The sequence below is a fragment of the Trachurus trachurus genome, assembly GCF_905171665.1.
Source record: "Trachurus trachurus genome assembly, chromosome: 19".
In the NCBI taxonomy this organism is placed as follows: Eukaryota; Metazoa; Chordata; class Actinopteri; order Carangiformes; family Carangidae; genus Trachurus; species Trachurus trachurus.
Window position 1 is genome coordinate 11,746,668 of NC_139913.1, and position 21,231 is coordinate 11,767,898.

Consider the following 21,231-nt stretch of genomic DNA (forward strand, 5'->3'; position numbering starts at 1 on the left):
GCTGTTCACTTCAGCCTTAGCCTAAAGTTATAATAGGTTCAGTTTACTGTTTGGTTTGGTCTTGTTGAGCTTCTGTGTAAAAGAAGTTAACAAAATTTAAATGTGTAAAGGTATGTTTTTGTGTCAAAAGAACAAGAAAATTAAAATTAATTGCATAGCCCACACAGGCTGACGTTGAAAACTTTTGGAAAAAGTGTTAAAAGTATTGAAAAACAGGTCATAGCGATCCTAAAAAAAAACATTGTAGCATAGATAGATAGACAGATAGTTGGTTAGTTTGTGAGCTGCTCTCTGATTGGCTGCTGCCATGGAAGCCACGCCCACGTCATCCTGCTCCAGCACCGGCTGTCCCTGCTGCACGCACGCAGACAGTTGTCATTAACTGCCAGTCTAACGGTTCCTGCCTGGCTGACTGACTGACGACAAAACACCGACACGTTTCGTCTCCTTAAACTCACTTAAAAGTGGGGAAAAACCATCGTATTTCTCTCAACCAGCGGCTCAGACCACAGGCATGGTGTTAAAGTCTGAAGACGGAGTTGGTAAGTTGCCTGAACCCGCTTTAGGCTACAGTAAGCAGGGCTAACTTGGAGGCTAACCAGCTAACGTAACTTCATAACTAAATGCTACGTAGCCAACGCCGCTACTTTTACTACTTTTGCTGGTGCGTTTTTGATGTTTAATAATTACCTTCATAAAGAGTCGTAACAACACGCAACAAGTTCCTCGTCCTCCTGACTGATTTGTTTAATACTCTTTGTCAGTCTTCATTAACTGGCACAAGAGATTCATTCTTATTAATCTGGATTGAGGCCAGAGCCCATGGGGGTTCGTGCTTATTGTGCAGCAGCAACTTAACTATTCATGTGTGTGTCTATAAATAAATACAGTCAATGCGCCCATTTACTGGTTGGAAATGAAAGGAATTAATGTCTTTTAATGCCTCGGTTTCTGCTTTCTTATGATCCAAGAACTGGATACAGTCAATAATATATAAGAGAGGGAGAATATGCCACAAAAGACAACAACAACCAGACATAATAACTAACTGTAGTTTGGCTTCTTCCTCGCAGCTGCACTGGTGTTTCCTCTTTGATCCTCTCTCTCTCACACAGGATGTGCGTTTTTTTTTTTTTTTTCATATGCAGTGAGATAGCTATCAGATAATGGGAAATCTGTCAAAAATATATCACAAAAATGTTTTCAAAGTGCAAAAGTTGCATAATGTGAACGTGAAGTTGTTGTTTTTTTTGCTTCCTTATTTTGAAGCCTGGTAGTCCATTTTGATTTGCCCTTTTCCTGTCTTCACATACAGTAAGGATATTTTTCTGTCCTTCCTTGGGCACATTTTGTTCTTCACTGTTCATCCCCTGTTTTGATTTGTTTGTCTGCTGCTTTTTCTTGCTTATTGGACTTTTGGAGGGCCTTGGGGGCCGTGTGAATGTATGAATCAGTCACCAGGCAGGGAGTTTACCATAACCACAGGATTTTTTATCACTTTGTTGGGCTTGTTATCCTCCAGGCCAGGGGACAATTATTGCTTTGTAAACACTGAAGTGGACAATTATTGCCTTGTCGATGGCACCAGACGCTTGAATCGCTCCATCCGTGGAAGGAGGACAAATAATTTTCTAGTCATAACCACATACGGCTTCGCCTTAGGTCCTGGGTCAGCTGCCGTCCTGCTGTCGGTGATGTGTGTGTGTGTGTGTGTGTGTGTGTGTGTGTGTGTGTGTGTGTGTGTGTCTGTGCTCATTTCTGCAGGAAAAACGCATGTGATGATGAGCAGAGACAGAGAGAAGACTGATTTAATTCGTCCAGATCTCTTGCTTTATAATGAGGGCTGTAAATTGGCATTTCATCCGATGTAAGTGTTCTTTTGTTTTAAGAAAGGAGCAGGTATTTCCTTTCTAATCCTGGGATTGGAAGGAATGATAAATGAAATGAAACATAACAAACTAAACCGCACCTCCTCCTCCCCACCCCTCGCTCTCCCTCGGACGCCGGTGTCCACGTGGGGGAGCCTGTGTTTGATGCTCCATTCATTGAAGGAAGGAGCGAAGAGGGAGGAGTCAAGATGGACAGAAAGAGGGAGGGGGAGAGAGAGAGAGAGAGAGAGAGAGGGATGAGGGTTCAAGGGTTTCCCCCCTCACACACATTCACGCACACACACACACACACACACACACACACTCGTCCTCCTCCTCATTTAGCTGCAGGCCTGTCCCCCTCCTCTCTCTCCTCTCCTCTCTGCTGGACTGAGTGCCTGAGGATTAAAGAGGCAGGGAGGCCGGACTACTAGAGGACCACAGGATTGGGATTGGGATTGTGGATTGTGGATTGGGGAAAATCAGGCTGCACTGGATTATTCCTGTGCTGTTGGGACAACAACCACGAGACTGGGCTGCAGGAAGCAGCAGCAGCAGCCTGTTTGGTGCTGTACTGTGGAGTTGGTGACGAGGTTGGACAGTCAGTTTTGTCTTTTCTCTCTGGAGCTGGACTGAGGCTCCAACTAAAAAAGAACGAAAGAAAAGAGTGAGAGAGGGAGTTTTTTTCCCCCCGTCTGCGCTGGGACCAGTGACGCTTTCTCTGGTATGAATCTCAGGATTGTGACACAAATGTGTAGGTGTTTGTCGGTGCGTCATCATCGTTACTTCTGCATAAGAGCCAATTTGCAGAAACTGCTCTAAATGAGTGTGTGTGTGTGTGTGTGTGGCGTCATGTCTTCCTCAGAAACCTCATGACAGCCGGAAATCCAGCCAGGCAGGCAGACAGTACGGTTTGGTAAACTGATGATTGATCAGTATGGTTAGGTGTTTTTTTGTGTGTTTTTTTTTTCATATATCAGTGCGTCTTTCAGCGGATGTGACACGTTGCATAACTTAGAAAGCGTAGAGAGTGGAAGTTAGTAAGAAAAAGAGTGAAGTAGTGTGAGTCTGGATCTGTTGGTTGCCCTGAGCAGCTGGTCATCAGCAGCAGCAGCAGCAGCATTGCTAAGACAAGGTATCCCATTACTTGAGAAACACAAACACACACTCTGTGACCTCAGGACTATATGTAGAGCAGCTGATGGAGGAGCCTGAAGACACATGTTGTCACATCCGTCATGATGCGAGTGTTTTTGTTGTTGAAATGACGATATAAGAGCGTTAGTTTGCGTGTTATTTCCCCTCTCGATGAGGAAGCGAGGTGAATGCCAGTTTCACTGCCTCTCTGTTCACAATGCTGTGTGTTATATTCTTGTCCCCAGGTTTATAATAAGAGCTACTCTGGCCTACTTGAAGCTTTCTCTCTCTCTCTGGAAAAGACTAATAATAATGAGCGAGTGCGTCACTGTCTGTCACAGTATGTAAATAATACCAGTATCCAAGGCTGCAGCACCTGTCACACCACAGTGGACTTTAGTCAGAGGTTGAAGTAGGAATAATGACTTTTCTCATTGATGTCACTTCAACAAATTAGATTCAGTCTGAAATAGATTATTAATATTATTATTTCGAACATGTAAGGTCGTATAAAACGAGACTGACAGAAGACAAAGCAAACAACAACCCAAAAAAACCACAAAACAAATTGTAGTAATGGAAAACAAATAAAATTAATAAATTATATTCATTATCAACAGTATTAACATGCTCAAAAGTAGAGCCGCAACAAGTACAGTAATCGATTAATCGAACAATAATCGGTTATTAAATTAATCGTCAACTATTTTGATAATCGAATAATCGGTTTGGATAGTTTTTTACGAAAAAAAATGTCAAAATTCTCTGATTTCAGCTTCTTAAATGTGAATATTTCTGGTTTCTTTGTTCCTTTATGACGATAAACTGAATATCTCTTAGGTTTGTGGACAAAACAAGACATTGGAGGACGTCGTCTTGTGGTTTGGGAAACACTGATTGACATTTTTCAACATTTTTTAACATTAAATCTTCAGTATGGCGATGCCTAGTCAGTACTTTGCTTGTGCCTCGTGTCCTTTTAGTCCTTTATGTTGTTGTTCTGAGCTGGTCCAGTCCAGAGGTTGAAGCTGACTAACCTGGTCATGATGGAGTCAAATGAACAGTTAACTTGAATTCCTCAGCATGACTCCTCTAATGAGGCTGATAGACGACAGCAGCAGCAGCACAGCTTGACTCGTTCTCTGTGGCTCCTTGTTACTTAACCATAATTATTTGCCCTTTTCTTTATGTTTATCTCTGGTTATATAACATTTAATGTAGCCATATAACAAGAAGAAACTTTAATATGAGGCCCCCAGTGGAGAGCAGCTGTCGTTATATAGTCGATTGTGTATGTTTGAAAGTCTTCATATAATATGAATCATGAAATATGCACATCAGCTCACTAACTCCTCAGACAGTGTTTCCTTTCTTATCGCTCCCTTTCGTTTTTTTCTCTCTCCCATGCTTTCATAAGAAAAACCACAAGCCAGTCACTGACAGATCTGCATTTCCCTCTTCAGCTTATCATTCCTCTGCAGATATTTAGTGTGTGCAGGAGGGCGCTTGAGCTCCTGTTGTATCAGAGGACACACTCAGTTGAACAGTTAAGGGTGTGTTTTATATGGAGGGTGGAGCGGGCGGCGTGGATATTCAAGATTAAACAGATACAGAAAGATGCAGAGTCTAATGTGCCATTTCTATACTTATATCCATTTATGGTGCTTCATTGAATTCAATCAAATGATTCATTCATAAAACATTCAGCAACTAAATAAATGAATAATTTATAATGTTTGTAGTAATAATAAAACTAAGCATTTGATGTTTCCAGACCCTCAGATGTGACAATGTGTTATTTTGTTTGTCATAAATGACATATATAATATCATATAGTTGCTGACAGCCCTGCAGTTGATAACCAAGGCATTTCATGTAGTTGTATGCAGATTTTTTCAATTTAAAGTCAGACACAAAACTCTTCAAGGCAGTTTTAAAGATGTTTTATTGTGCAATACCAGTGACAAACATTAAGCAAACATAAAGACATGACATAGCACAAGACAAGAAAGAAATGACACAACACAGCAAAAAAGTAAATGGATTGAGATAAATTGTGATAAGGGCTAAACAAGAAAAGAGGAGAAAAAATAAGCAAATAAAACTCCTCATGGCACTTTTTTAATTTGACACTGTGTCGAGCTACATTGTGTTATTCTTTAGACAAACCTGCCTATTATTGTTTTTAATATTAACGTGGTCTGAGAAACCAAACTTCTCCTGCAGTTTGTTTCGTGCTGCACTAATCTGCCTCATTGTGTTGCAGCTTTGCACTAATCACATCTAAACTGTTGCGTCAGTGTCGAAGCAATCAGCTGTTTTTGTTTTGTTTAGTTTAGTTCAGTCCCAGTTAACAATTAGTTGGCAACTCTGATGATAACAACACTCGGCCAAAGTGTCATTTAATCAACGACACCCACAGTGATCAGAAGTTTTCCTCCGTTCTTCTTCACACCAACGCGTGTTCTCTGTCTTTAATCTTCACTGTTTCAACGGCCTCTGTTTTTATTTTAATTAACGTTATTTGTAGCACTGAGAAACTAAAATGTATTGTTGCTTTTGTTTCCTCCTCTGAGCAGCGATATTATTTATTATGACCACAAGTCATCATGTTTCAGCTTGAGTGTGTGTGTGTGTATGTCTGTATAAAGCAATGAGGGGGGTTTGATTTCATCCTCCAGTTTGGGGTTTGGATGATGATGGTGTGGTTGAAGGGTGTGTGTGTGTGTGTGTGTGATGGGGGGTTATGGTTGATGGATCAAAGATTGCGTTGCCATAGTGACCCAGAGCAGTGGGATTCTCAGGTCTCTCATCTTCCTTTGTACATGTGTGTTTATACAGCGTGTCTATTCCGTGTGTGTGTGTGTGTGTGTGTGTGTAGGAGAGAATATTTGATCTTTGTGTTTGAGTGCTACATTTAACTCTCTCTCTTTCTCTCCTCAGTGCCTGATGACCTCAGTCCAGAGGAGAAACAGGAGCTGGAGAGCATCCGCCGCAGAAAACAAGAGCTCCTGCAGGACATACAAGTAAGGACAACACTGAAACACACACACACACACTGACTTACAAAGACGTGAGCTGAGTGACGGCAGAGTACGGGAGGCCCCGTGTTTGAATACAGTTCCCAAATCCTTAAGAAACTTCTGTTTAACATTTTGTTAAAGTATTTTTTTTGTCACTCTTATCTTTGTGACATTGATCTATAACATCCCGACTCATTTCCCTTTGCTCCTCATAAAACGACTGTGCTTTCTCTGCTGATACTGTACCTGTTGTGTCAGAGGGAGAAAGGTCAAACAGCCAAAAACAGAGAACATGAGGAAAAACATTCACTGGAAATCCAAAAATAACACGCTCAATCCTTTCAAAAGTATAAATGGATGCTGAATCCTCACAATAAAAAGTCCACATAGAAAACTAACGTATGCAGTGGTTTGCCTCATACACGCTGAAGAAACCTTCATGTGGCAAAATACTTTAAATTGGAGTGCAGTCCTGTACTTTTTGTACGTTTTCTATGTAAAAAATATTTACTGACAATAATTTAATCTCAACTTTAATCAGTGTGTTGAAGTTGAAGTAAAACTTGAGCTGAATCATCTGGAGTTCAACTTCTTGGCCTTCAGTCGGTTTCTGTTTTCTGTCGTCAGTGATTACTGCTCGGACCGAACGCTTTCTCAACAGGGCAGCAATGAAAGGGAGTTTGTTTTTTGTCCCTGCTGTGAACCCTGTGGCTTTGAACCCTGTGTGGACTGTTGCAAGTCTCTCTCTCTTTAACATAACATTTTTTAAAGGACAGTTTCCCCATTTTTTTTTTAACCCTAACTCTTTTATACAAAAGTCAAAAAAGTGAACATGAAGTCTGTCTGAGTGTTAGTGAAAGTTTTTCCACTTTGTGTTTCCCTGAACAGTTTGTCTCTGTCGCAGTGGGAGAAGAGTCATACATGGTTTTGGAAGGAGTCCACTTGATTAGTGTAATAATATGATGCCTCATATTAACTTCAGGCAAACGTTACAGATTGTGGGTTTTGTCACACATGACTAATAATTGACATTAAGAATGGATATTTTAATTTCCACTGTATGAACAGGAGGAAAAACAGTTGGGGGACTTGACTGTTGTTTTTAGACAGATTTTTTAGAAATAAATCGTTAAAATTATTTCAGACTTGTGCAGAATTACAGGAAAAACAAAATCACACAGAGCCTTGTTTGCTTCTCTCCTCATCACATTGTTCAGGTCGTTCTTTCTTCTCTCTTTGTCCTTCACTGGGTTTGTGCCTCCATGTCTAGACCACAGAGCCTAGGGAGGTGTGCTTCTGTCCACACACACACACACACACACACACACACACACACACATATATATATATATATATATATATATATATATATATATATATATATATATACACGTGTGTGTGTGGAGGGTAGGGGGGTTATAGGGTATGACCACCGGAGCGTTACTGTATGCATTCAAGACAGATGATCCTCTTTGTTGTGTGAGGATGCACGTGCATGAGGGGGGTGCACCTCTCAGTTTCTCTCTCTCTCTTTCTCACACTCACACACACAACGTCTGAAAGTATTCACATCCTTTCTTTTTTTCCCAGACTTTTCGTTATCTCGCAGCCTCGACAAAAGCAAAAACAGGATTTTAGAAATGTTTGCCTTGGTCGCTGCCGAGGTGAATTGGAAAGAAGTCCAGCAGCGAAGATGTGAGATATTTCCAGAAGGACAACAAGAAGGACAACGTCATGTCTGGTTCGCTCCAGACTCATGACGTGCAGAGCTGAGGCCAAACAGTTCAGTCCTGGTTTCATCATCAGACCAGTGAATCTTGTTTCTCACACTCTCAGACTCCATTAGCTGCCTTTTTTTATTTTCTTTTTTTTTTTTTACAAACTCCAACAGCTTTCATGTGTCTTTGACTGAGGAGAAACGTCCGTCTGCCCACTCTGCCATAAAACCAGGATCCTTGTGCTGCAGTGACAAGTTATTTATAGTCTTTTAAAACACCACATGTAAAAAAACATAAGATCACTGAGTTTTTGTTCATGAGGATAAGAAGAAATGCTGGTAACACTTTACAATAAATACACACTATTAAGCATTAGTTAAGCATTACTGAATTCTTCATTTATGTATGTAGTTTATAATAGTTAGTGTTTATCAATGATGAGTAAAACATTTTAACTGTGTTTAAAAAACAAATACCAATGAGTATTCATGTGTCAAAATGATGAATTCAGTATTTAGCTAATGCTTAATAGTGTGTACTTATTATAAAGTATAAAGTGTTACCCAACAGCTTCGTCCACCGACCGTCCTGCAAAATAAATGAACGCCCAAAAAAGAGCCGACGTAAACAACTCTCGCTAATTTATTTAAGGGGTTGTGGGGTGAACTGATGTTGGGGGTTTAACCAGCAGCTCCAGGCAGAGAGAGAAGACCCAGACAGACCCCCACACCCCCACACCCCCCCTCTGGAGGTCAATGTAAAAGATCCCTATGTCCATGTTGTTGTGTTTCTGTATGAAGGTGAATATCATCAGATATAATATAATATAATCCTGTTTCACTCACACGTTAAAGGAGAAAAAGACAAATATTTGATGAGGGATGCTGAAGATAACTGGTTTAAGAACAAAAATTCACATTCAATGAATTTCCTACTCCTCAGTCGGCAAGGACAACATCCAAAACACACACACACACACATAAAGAAAAACACAAACGCACCCTCAGGGCCGCGATGCTCTTAGTAGATTGATGGAGTTTATTACAGAGGTAAAAACTCTCGCTCTGCCTTTCTGTCCTCTATGCCCCGCCCCCCTCCCCCCCTCTTGTCTTTGCCCTCGGGGGGCACATGGGTAAATGAGGCATGAAATATCCCAGTAATGGAGACAGAGACAGAGGATGCTGTTGGTTCAGGGTTGTAGCCATGGAAACGCACATGGAGGAATCCAGACAAGTGAAGTTATTTACCTCAGGTGAGGGTGACGTGATGTTGTAGCCTGGTTTGTGGCCTTGTCTTGTTTCTGCTTCTCTTCTATTATTATCTTTAGTCCTATTTGCCTTTTCTGCTGCGCTCAAGAGTTTCTCCATCTGTTTCTCCTTCCTCTGTTCTCTCCTCCTCCTCCTCCTCCTCCTCCTCCTCCTCCTCCTCCTCTAAACCTCTGCCCCTGAGCAGCTTTGCTAAGCCAGTCAAAGTCTTTGATCCTGCATACTCTCCGTCCCGTCTCTGCACCCGTGTGACACTCACGCAGACCAGGGAGGGTGTCAGAGGCAGAGGGGGGGAGTGGGCCGATAAATCTAGGTCAGCACAGGGGAGAAGGAGGAGGAGGAGGAGGTGGAGGAGGAGGAGGGAAGAAGAGGGGAAGCTGGGAAAAGGGTGGTCGGCTCTGACCCCAAGAACAGGTGCTACAACTCCCAGTGAGGGTTTTGTGCAGAGGGCGGCTGCTCCACATAACTCCTGCTATGAGAAAGAATGAGTCGGACGGAGAGAGAGTGAATCATCGGCTTCTTTTAGGGCGTTTTTTTACTGGGTCATCATCATGTCTCTGCTCTGCTCAGAGGTGTTGGTCAGTGAGATGGAGCTGAAACAGACAACCATGTATAATGAGCTCTCAGATCAAAGCAGCAGCAGGACATCACACAGATATCACATGTTTGTCTTCATGTTTTTTCTTTTTTGTACTTGTTTCACTTCAGTTTCTCTGAACAATCAACCTTTTTTTTCTCCCCTTTCCTTCTCCCTCCTCTCTCTGTCTGCTCTCAGAGACTGAAGGATGAGATAGCAGAGGTGACCAATGAGATTGAAAGCCTGGGCCTGACTGAAGAGAGGTAAAGTATCTCTCCACGGCCATTTTTTCCATGCGCGTGTGTGTGTGTGTGCGTGTAGGCGGCTGCGGTTCCACTCAGCCTCTGTTTTATCCAGATTGCATTCACGAGGAAAGACGCCAACATGACCAGAAAAAAAAAACCTGCCTGACACTCAGAGATGAGTTTCTACTGAAGAGAGAGAGAGAGAGATCTGATAATTAGTTTGTGTGAAAATGTGGAAAGAAAACCAGAACTTGAAATGAAGTCTTCACTTACTTAATATAAGCAACAGTTCAAACCCCAAAGTCCATTTATGTAGCTCTTATCTGGGTTTTCAACTGTACTGAAAGCTTCTTCCTCTGCTAGAAAAAAAGCTTTGTGATGTCAAGGTTAACCATAAGTGCCCCCACTTAAACACATTCAGAGTATAAATGTATAAAAGCATCAAATCTGAGAAGCTACGAAACAGAAACAACTATAAAACATGTAAACACCTTCAACTTTATCAAGATTGCAGTTGATTCATTTCTTCGCTCAGTGTTTATCAAATCAGTGAATCAGCTAATACTTTCAGTGCCACTGGGCTTTCTGAGAATATAACCACTGGTACAGTTGTGTTTGTGTTTGCAAAGGGGTAAAAAAAAAATGTAGGTTAGTTTTTCTTGAATTGCTCATTTGTTTTTTAGGAAAAGCATGCAGAGGAATAAACAGATGGCCATGGGCCGGAAGAAGTTCAACATGGACCCCAAGAAGGTGAGAGGGAAACAGCATCACATCAACGAATACAACAACTTATTGCATTATTTATGACATTTTTTATTATTAAATGATTATGAAAAGGTTACGAATCATTTCTTTTCAACACACCGGCCCAGAATCCAAGGTGGTATTTACTGTATCTGTCCAACATATTCATACACCCTAGTATTCAGGCACATGTTAACATCTAAACCTGGTTTTAGAGATTCAGAGCACTGGAGACTGGGATGGTTAATTGTCAGAACCTCAATATGACCTGAATATATCAAAACCAGGACGAGGCTGATGATGATGGCAGCTCAGCTCCTAATTAGACTGATGACACGCAGTATTAGACTTTTTTTTTTAACAATGGAAAATAAGGATACATGAAACGTGTGATCTCTTTGTGTTTAGTTAGTTAGTTAGTTAGTTACCTTTATTTAAACTTGTGAGTACACTGAGGCAAGCAAAATGATTCAACTACAGTAAAATACAGATCATATATACACAATTAAATACACAAACAGAAAAGATCTGAGGAAACAAGTACAAACAGAGGACAGGAAATTAGTGATTAATGATTTGAAGTGACTAAAGGGGACAAGTTTATAGACTCAGATCTTCATCGTGTTTTCCTCCCACAGGGAATCCGGTTTCTGGTGGACAGCTCGCTGCTGAAACACACCAGCGACGACATCGCCCAGTTTCTCTATAAAGGGGAGGGGCTTAATAAGACGGCCATTGGGGACTACCTGGGGGAGCGGTAAGTGCTGCTAATTACATCCCTTCAAAGCATAACAGACCTTTTTTCACAGCAGGCGTTTTCTGCCTTGTTCGAACTAGAATAGCACTCTGTGATATTCAAGTCAGGACGGTGACAGTGACACCAGATCTGTGCTTTTTTTTTCACTTCACATGTCAAACTGTCTTCTGTGAAACATGTCGACCCAACATGACGCTTTTTGTCTGTGGACTTTTTTTTCCAGAGCTGTAAATATTTGCACATATATAACTGCAGATCATCACTCATACTTGTCCACTGTTTATATGAGCTTATGGTGCATCAGCTGAGCAAATGGATCATCTTTTAATCAGTATTTATCTGAATCGTCATATTTCATCCTTCTCCTTCAGCTGCCAACTCAGTGAGCTGAAACAGAGCTGCAGTTCTTGATCCTGTTTTTGTTCTCTTTACTCCCCCCTTGTGTGTGTTTGCATGCATGTGGGTGTTTTGTGTGTGTGTGGGTTTTTAACATTTTTTTTATTCCTGGGTCGTGCAGGGATGACTTCAACATCGAGGTTCTGCACGCCTTCCTGGACCTACACGAGTTCTCGGACCTGAACCTGGTCCAGGCCCTCAGGCAGTTCCTGTGGAGCTTCAGGCTGCCGGGCGAAGCTCAGAAGATCGACCGCATGATGGAGGCGTTCGCCCAGAGATACTGTCACTGTAACCCCGGAGTGTTTCAGAGCACAGGTACAGGAGAGCGCGTTTGTTTTCACAACGCACAAAAAAACACACCACAGACAGTGAAGTCTCCTAAAATCACCATTTAATTCATATTTATCAGACATTTCCATCCAGAACCTGGTCTCACTGAACATAAAATAGCAATAATAATGAACTTTACAATACAAACTCTCTTTTTTCTCCACAGATACCTGTTATGTGTTGTCGTTCGCCGTGATCATGTTGAACACCAGTCTACACAACCCTAACGTGAAGGACAAACCCTCCGTTCAGAGATTCACAGCCATGAACAGAGGCATCAACGATGGAGGAGACCTGCCGGAGGAGCTGCTCAGGGTGAGAGACTGGAGTCTGGATTATTTGACCTTTTTAAAACAGTCAGTGTCAGGTGTATTGAGCCAAAATCAAGAGTCCAACTTCACAGAAAATCAAAAAGAAACTTTACTCTTCTTTTTTTTGGGGGGGGGTCAGTGTGTGAATAATTGTTTCATGAACTACAAACATCCTGCTCATAAACCGGCCCAGTAATCTAACCCTAACCCTTTTAACAATTCATTTTAAGATTTTATTCATTACTTTTAAGGCTCCTCATGGCCTGACTGACTCCAGATTATATTTCATTTTTTCCCCTTTAATTTAGTTTTTATTTGTTTTTCATAACAGTAACATCACATATACATTTCCTTTCATTTACATTTTTTCCCCTTTTTACAGCTGCACATATAATCAAGAATCATGTAAGAAAACAGTATAAAGACGTAACTGTTATCCTTCTCTCTTAATCACTTTGTACATGTGTTTGATAAGTGCTCTGTAAATGAAGTCAATTATCATTATTAACGCGTCTCCGTCTCTCCCTGTCTGTAGAACCTGTACGACAGCATCAAGAACGAACCCTTTAAGATCCCAGAGGACGATGGGAACGACCTCACACACACCTTCTTCAACCCCGACAGGGAGGGATGGCTCCTGAAACTGGGTACGTTTTGTTCATCCGTCAGTGTAGATGTATTCGATTCCAGGTTCCTGTTGACTTGTCATTCATCCACTCAGTTGGACAGACCGCCCTCTAGTGGCCTGGACCTGTAATAGCTTCTATAACATGAGGATGAGTCATGTAGTTACAGTTTAATGACTTTCATTTTGGACACTTATTGTTTTTTGTAATGCTCATATGTTTTTGTTTGTTTGTGTTTCATGGGTTTTGACTCCAGGAGGTATGTACCCTTCAACTCCCCCAGCTTTAATGCACCGCTTTGCCCCCTCCCTGCTGCCTTATTACCCCCCACCTCCCAACTGTCACTGCGCACAATCACCTCCACATTAGTCAGACTAAACATAGATCATTCATTTTCTATATCTGATTTCACGCTGCGCTTGATGTGAAACAACCGGCGAGTTTGTTTCACATCTTGTTTCTAACTGCTGGACTCCCTGACCCGGACACTGACCCCAGTTTGAACGGCTTTGTTTAACCTGCTGGTTTGTTTCATCGCTGTGCTTCGAGAGTGTCGCTGTCGCTGTTTGACGTCCCAAGTTTTGCAGCTTCAGCTCTAATAAACAGCTCAGGTTTTTCAGTGTGAACTCACCTGTGACGTCTCCTCAGGTGGACGAGTCAAGACCTGGAAGAGACGCTGGTTCATTCTCACAGACAACTGCCTCTACTACTTTGAATACACCACTGTAAGTAACTCCTGTTTTTAATGCACGGCCTGGACTAGAGAGAAGTGAAAGGCTGAAGAATGTTATACTTAGACCTCTCACATTGTAATTTATTTTCTCTCTGCTGTGTTTACAAGGATAAAGAGCCCAGAGGAATTATTCCACTGGAAAATCTGAGCATCCGAGAAGTGGATGACTCCAAGAAACCGGTAAAAAGCTTCTATTCTCTCTTCTCTCTCAGTCACATTTTGTCATGTAACTGACTATTTCTGCCGTCACTAACTTTAGACGGAGACATGTTCTCAATAAAAGATTTCCCAAAACCCTCCAGAAGAATAACGTCAAACAAAACAAGTCAAATTCACTACGGCTGTAGTTTCTGTTGCTGGTCAGTTATATCATTGTGACACAGACACAATGATATTTTTATTTGTTTGTCCTCCGCATTTATATGAAACACCACAAACTACATCCCGCCAAATTATAGTAAAGAAACATCAGCACATCTCTTGTGTGTGTTTTTGCTCACAAAGCACTTTAAAACCAAATGAAATCAGGCAGTATGCAATAATATCAAGCACTGAGCACTTCAACCAGCACAAGTTGCACTTTTTAACTCAACAACATGAAAGATGTCTGGCCTGTATTCAATCATTTTATTGCCTTTTTTTTATCTCCTTTTTATATCTTATTGTTGCCTTTTTTCCATTTGAAACAAAAGAAAAGAGCTGGCGTGCTCAACTCACAGTCTGGAAGGATACTGGGTGCCGGACCAAAAAAGCGAAATGGCAAATGAAATGTTAAACGTGTATTGACACTTGTATTTAATTGCGCAAAGCAGTAGAACAAATGTATGCGTTTTGGCTCTCGGCCATTCTCCAGCCCTTTTTTTCGATTGACACCAACCTGCCAGTGACTGGAGACGGAAATTAACCTTGGCTTATGCATATTTACATGCACATATTCATTAATATGTATGTCCCATTTAAAAAAAGAAAAGAAAGTTAAACTTACCACAAACTTACCCCTCTGCTGCTGAATCAATATGCTCAGATACTCTAGTTCAGGGCAACAAACTTAGGTACTTTATTTATTTACTATGACTGTTTTTTTTTTTTTTCTTTTAAGTTGGTTTTCATTCTAGTTTATTTGCATATTTTGATTTTTTATGCCCTATTCGCTGTATGCTGTGCTCCATTGTTTGGGAATGTACAAACATTTTGTCTTGTTAAGTCGGTGACTGTAAGAAAATAAATCAAATCTGAATCTGAATCACTAGTCTAGAAGAATCTGTCTCCAGAGGTAGAAAACAGCACCGGTGTTATCAATTACTCTCTCGTCTCTTTTTCCGATAGCGACTCACTGTGGCCTCCAGTCTGCTCAGAGGGTGAATTATTACCTGTTGTCATGTAAATCTAATGTGGATTAAGTTCTTAAGGGGCCGTCATCACCGCCGGTTCACGGCAACAATCCACGTCTGGCGGCAGAGAAAACAAACAAACAAACAGACTCTTTCAGCGTTGATGTCTTCTATGTTTTTTGCACATGTCTGTGAAGATGCAGAACAGAAACAGCTTTTTCCGCACCACAAATCGATTCTTTGTTCCCTTTTTCACATCCTCCGTCGCCGTCAGGAAGTCGTCTGTTCACTCCCTCCAGCTCTTAAAAAAATGCTCTTAACTTAACGCTGCTTTTCAGACATTTCCTGTTGAAATAAACTTCCTGACGCGTCTTTGTTTCTTTTTTCTCCCCCACCACCCAGAACTGCTTCGAGCTCTTCATCCCCAACCACAAAGATCAGGTGATCAAGGCGTGCAAGACGGAAGCAGACGGTCGCGTCGTCGAGGGAAACCACACGTTTTACAGAATCTCAGCCCCGACCGCAGAGGAGAAGGACGAGTGGATCAACAGCATCAAGTGAGTCACATTTAAACTCTCTCTCTCTGCAGTCTCAGTCTTGTAGCTGGGACGTTTCAGCGGGTATGAAGCTATTTTCATTATATTTTGATTAAAAGGATTAAGTAAATATGAATTTATTTAACCTAAAGTGAGACACTACAGGTGAATATCATGAAACTTCCCAGGTTTATTACTTAGATTAAGACAGTTATTTTTTATATCACAAGTTTAGTCAGATTTTATGTTTAAATATGTAAATGAGGCGATATCTAATGAAATACGCGTAAATTTGCATACATTTCCAGAACAGAAATCTGAACAATCGATAAAGGTACTTTAAAAATTCTCGTTTTATTTTGCTGACATATTAGAGTCACACGTTTTTACAAAGGGGATTTCTTTTCATCACTCTGTAAATGAGAAAATATTGTCACCAGCCTTAAAAAAATCATATTTCGCCATGTTTTATAATAAAATGTTGTATAATGAATGTGCAATGAGCAACAAACCCTTCTGTAAAAATGTATTATGCAAATTCGAAAATTACAGATTATTTTTGTCAATTCCCACATTTTGGAGGCCCGAAGGCAAGACAAACACCCAAATAAGAGCCTTCAAAAAGTGATATTTCCATAATATGTCCCCTTTAAATTGGTTCAAGTTTAAACACAAACACATCTTTCTAATTGGCAGGTAAAAAAAAAAAAAACAGAGCTCAGGTGTCCGAGGTCATGATGTGATGTGGTAATTATCTGACTCTCCCTCATGTCCCACCTGCAGAGCCGCCATCAGCAAAGACCCGTTCTACGAGATGCTGGCCGCTCGCAAGAAGAAGGTGTCGTCGTCTCTGAAGGGGCTGTAGGAGCCGCTGCGGACTCGCTGATAAAACTACAAGCACAGGTTCGAGCTCTCGGAGCAGCGGAGCGACCGGACATGGACCTGATCTTCCTGCTGCTGCTGCTGGACCTGGTTCAGAGGATCCAGCTTTTTTAAAAAGAGCTGAATTTTCCTCTGACAAACCTCTCTACAACGTTTCGTCTCCCTGCAGGTGAGATGATTCAGACCTTTGTTTAAAAAAAAAAAAAAATCTCTCTTAATACAGACTGTTTGTGTTTGACACACTGAGCTGCACACACAGCTGCTGCAGCGTTTCATCAGAGGCAATCATGATGAAGAGAGCGGGAAGTGTTTTCATTCAGATTGGAAATGTACCGAGTGTGTAACACTGAATAATGGTGGAGAGGAAAAAAACTAACAAACAGCTGTGTTGAAATGCTGGACAGTCAGAAACTGCACATTATGGTGATTCAGAAACATCTCTCTAAAATTGTATATTTTAGTTTAGTTTACGACCGATCAGCTGAGCTCTTTACCAGACGTGGATCAAACCTGGTGCTGGACTGAACTGTAACCACGATATCTACTGGAAGTAACGTCTACATCTGGTCTGGTCCAGGTCCAGGTCCAGGTCTCTGGACTTCAGTGTTTAGTTTGTTGCCATATACAAGTTTTTTTGTTGTTTTTTTCTAAGCATCTTTTCCTACTGCTGTTGCTCTTTTGTCAAAGCACTGTTAACGGACATGAAGGCAATGCATAAATAGCTTAATATTTATTTATCCAGATTTCTTGTAATTTATTGTTTTCCGTTTGTTTTTTTTGTCTCATTAAAAACTTTGCAAAACAGCATTCAACTTGATTTGTTTCTGTTTCACTTGCGGAGAGATACTGCTGATGGCTTTATGCTACTATGACACAGACAAAATATATATAAAAAAAGAAGCTTATTGCTTTTTTTTTCAATAACTAATTTTATTTTCTTTGGCTCTGAGGTGAAACACAAAATTTACAATAATATTAAAAAGAGGAAACTCCTCCTATTCTGTCTTATCTGACTGTGAAATCATGTAAACAGTTACATTAAATATGAACTTTACTTTGTGTGTCACTCAGCTGATTGATCAGGCGACTTATCGTTGTGCTGCTACAACCCAATATTGCGACACAGTGTTAATGAAAACTATCTGTGTAATCAATCAGGGGGAAAACAAACCACTGTATCTTGTGTACACCAGGTGTTTGTTGTCACATGTCGACATTTTTCCCTCCCAGTTACTTCCTGTTCCTCTTATCTCCATCCGACTGTTTCACGCCGTTGTAACTGTTTTAAAACTCAGATAAGGAGTTGAAAGTGTCGGCATGGAGCAGATAACAGCCGCTGCCGCTGCTGCTGCAGCTCAAGAGCGACAGTCGATCAAATCTAATCAAATCACACCCACAGTCCTGAAGCTGATTAGTTCAGTTTTAAATCAGTTTAACTCGCAATTAACTATCGATACCTGAATAATCTTTTTCAAATGATCAATATATAAATGTTAGAAATGTTTCATCAGGGCCTTAAAACAGATCTCAGTTCTCTTCTTGTATAATTTTACACTTGTAGATGTAAAATTAAATTAAGTTGACTTGAAATTGTGCAGGAGATTTACAAGATTATTTTTTTATATACTTCAATCAAATATTTCCTGTGGTGTTAAAACCTGCAGTACTTGACTTTTTGGCCACATGGGGGCAGCAAAAACTGTAAATACTGATTATATATTTATTTTTTATCTTTAGTTATACATTTTGCCTTAGTAGTTCATCAAAACCATGAAAACAGACCTGTGGGAACCAAACTGAAGATTCATGGCTGCAAAACCAAAACAATGAACTAAAAGCAAAAATTATTGTTGATATTCAGCTTTTTATGCCAACATAATGTTCACTTTTTAAAAATAAGATGTTGCCACAATGCTGAGGCTATAAAAAAACAAAAAGTCAACCACTGCACAAAACAAAAAGTCACACATTTAAGGTCGTTTTTAAAAACTCACCACATCATCCTTTAATTTACAAAGATAATAACACATAGACACTGTACAACGACTGTGATTACTGCTGTAAACACACTCCGAGCTCTTAAAAACTGTCATTAAGGCTCCTCGAGGAATCGTAATCGCGCCTCACCACACCCGTCTGTCTACGTCACAGCCGTCACTCACTACATCAGGGACACACTGATGACTGACATCGTCTCTATTGCTTCTTTTTATACATGCAACATGGAGCTGTAAACATGTATGTACAGTAGGAGGAGGAATTCTTTTTGTTGTTATTGTCAGTAATAGAAAAAAAACAGAGATCCACAGTGAAACGACAGCAGGTTGTTAAGAAAGAACAGAGTAACAAGATGATGTTTCCAGGAACTGGAGCTTATATTGAAATGAGGTTTTTGAGGATTTACCTCCTGAATTCACCACGTACATCTGCTCCTATTAGTGTGTGTTTGTGTTTATATACTGTATGTGTGTGTTTTGTGTGTGTGTGTCACTGATGAGGGTTGTAGCTCGGGTGGAGCTGAAGAAGCCGACTCCCCGGCGTCGTGTGTCCGAAATGCACCGCGAACCTTCGACCTCAGGACTCTGGAGCCTCCACCTGCACAACGTCAACACACAAACACAGAGAGGGAGAGATCAGCGAGTCGTGTTGTGGTTATTTGTGTTATTGAGCGTTAACTTTTGTATTTTAATCAGCAGAATAGATTTAGGACAAAAGACAAGTTCATAAATGTAGAACAAGTACTGTCTTGATAAAATGTTATTTGAAATGTGTGTAAAAATGTAATTTTAAAATCCAAAACAGAAACATTTCCACCTTCTTTATCATGTGACAAAGAGAATCTGCAACTATTTACACAGCTGCCTGCGTATTAACTGATTAATCAACCAATTATTAAAGAATGACTCCTTTCATCGATGACCTTTTACAACCAGCCTCGACATGTGATACTGATGTTTTGATCCTTGTATTGGATTTAGAAAAAGCTTTAAACATGGAAAACTGTCAGCACAAAATAAAATAAATAAAACTCACACGGTTATAAATTAAACATACAATAAAAGGACGATTATTAAGCTCTTTGTTTGGTTTCTGTGCCATGATTTGATTTTTATCAGGACATGGAAAACAAAGAGCAGGTGGTTAAAGGCTAAATGATAATAAATTGTCATTTAATTACAAACACAGCAGACTCAGAGGAATAGGAAATTAAAGCAACAATGTGTGCACTTAAAATCATCCACATAAATTTTTTAATTAAGATGAATTTAATGATCAAACTAAACAGGGTTTGTTACAATTTCCCAGAATCCAAAGCAGTGTCCTCAAATGTTTTTGTTTCGTCATCTTTCGTCAAACACATTCAACGTGCAGCCAAATTCAGTTTAATAAATAACTCAAACCACGTGAATCCTGATATCATATAAATAGACAAACACTGGGACTGAGGTCTTATCTACAGTCATTGACAAAAGTCTTGTCGCTAATCCATATTGTAGGAAAAACAAATAATTACTTGACTTGTAGTCGATCGATTGGATGTAACCCGCATGGACCCAACTGGACCCAGCAGTTCACCCAGAAAACAGTTACGTTTGGTGGAGGAAGAATCATGGTTTGGGGGTTACATCCAGTATGGGGGTGTGCAAGAGATCTGCAGAGTGGATGGCAACATCATCAACAGCCTGAAGTATCAAGAAATCCTTGCTGCCCGTTTCCTGAAGGCGAAGAAGGTCAAGGTGCTTCAGGATTGGCCAGCCCAGTCACCAGACATGAACACTATTGAGCATGTCTGTCTGGCTTGGAAGACGAAACCAAAAACTCTTGATGAACTCTGGGAGTCCTTTCTTTGCCATTCCAGATAACTTTATCAATAAGATATTTGAGTCATTGCCAAACCGTATGGATGTTTCCTCCAAGCTCATGGAGGTCATACACGATATTCATTTTTTTATTTTTTACAATGCATGACTTGATGTTATTGTAGCAAGTTTGTGTAGTCAAAATAAAGTATATGAATAATTTCGACATTATTTCTGTATGCAACAAGACAAAATCTGACCTTTCTGTCCTAATTAAATGATAAAACTCCTCAATGAATGATATGAAACTTCACTTTGGTAAAATAAAAAATATTCTAGAGGGCTTTTCCTTTCATATGAGACATTTCTAATTCCAATTGATCGACTACTACTAAGTCAAGTTATTATTTGTTCTTCCTACAATATGGACAAGAGACAAGACTTTTGTCAATGACTGTAGTTCAGGGACCAGACATCACAGTGGGAAATCAGAGCGTCGCCACTAGAGGGCAGTCAGTTCCATGACAATCAGGACCAGCCTGTTGAGCGTTAACCCTGCTGACCCCCCCCCCCCCCCCCCCCCCCCCCCCCCCCCCCCCCCCCCCCCCCCCACACACACACACACTCACACACAGTTTGGAGAGGCTCCAACCTGTTGTCACTAGTTTCTAACAATAGCTGGCCTGCGCTGCCGATAAGGACTTTTTTATCCTTTTAACCGGCACAGCGGCTATTGTTGGAGCTCCGCCGTGTTTTGTTTTTTCCTCTGTCAGGAAAAAAGAAAGAGATAAGCAGTAATGTACACAGATCACAATGCGGAGAGAGACGGATACAGAGCGAGAGTGAGTGTGAACAAAGTTGCCTGACAGACAACGGGGAGGGGGAGAGGTCACCGAACACACCACCGCCTGTTTTACATCAATGGGACTGAGCTGGGAAAATACAAAACAAA

General features: G+C 40.7%; 2 protein-coding genes across 2 annotated transcripts in view; one reads left to right on the forward strand and one right to left on the reverse strand.

Annotated features, from left to right (window-relative positions):
- The first annotated feature begins 374 nt into the window (after positions 1-374).
- On the forward strand, positions 375-17,232 carry LOC311003033 (cytohesin-1-like). Its single transcript, XM_083994699.1, has 12 exons — positions 375-542; positions 5,949-6,031; positions 9,787-9,851; positions 10,517-10,583; positions 11,216-11,334; positions 11,852-12,045; positions 12,227-12,375; positions 12,907-13,019; positions 13,644-13,722; positions 13,839-13,910; positions 15,464-15,618; positions 16,381-17,232. The coding sequence occupies exons 1-12, from the start codon at positions 515-517 to the stop codon at positions 16,460-16,462; spliced, it is 1,206 nt and encodes a 401-aa protein (XP_083850825.1). The 5' UTR covers positions 375-514; the 3' UTR covers positions 16,463-17,232.
- Positions 17,233-18,483: 1,251 nt separating this feature from the next.
- The window catches only part of pgs1 (phosphatidylglycerophosphate synthase 1), a 36,895-nt gene continuing 34,147 nt past the window's right edge, over positions 18,484-21,231 (reverse strand). The window contains exon 11 of the mRNA XM_083993770.1: positions 18,484-19,074. The gene's annotated coding sequence lies outside the window, so the exon portion shown is untranslated. The remainder of the gene's footprint in view (positions 19,075-21,231) is intronic.

Bases quoted from the DNA above. Each gene is read 5' to 3' on its own strand.
- LOC311003033 (XM_083994699.1), top strand. From the start codon at position 515: ATGGTGTTAAAGTCTGAAGACGGAGTTG. The intron at 11,335-11,851 runs GTAAGTGCTGCT...TGGGTCGTGCAG, and splicing joins GGGGACTACCTGGGGGAGCG to GGATGACTTCAACATCGAGG. The intron at 12,046-12,226 runs GTACAGGAGAGC...TTTTCTCCACAG, and splicing joins CGGAGTGTTTCAGAGCACAG to ATACCTGTTATGTGTTGTCG.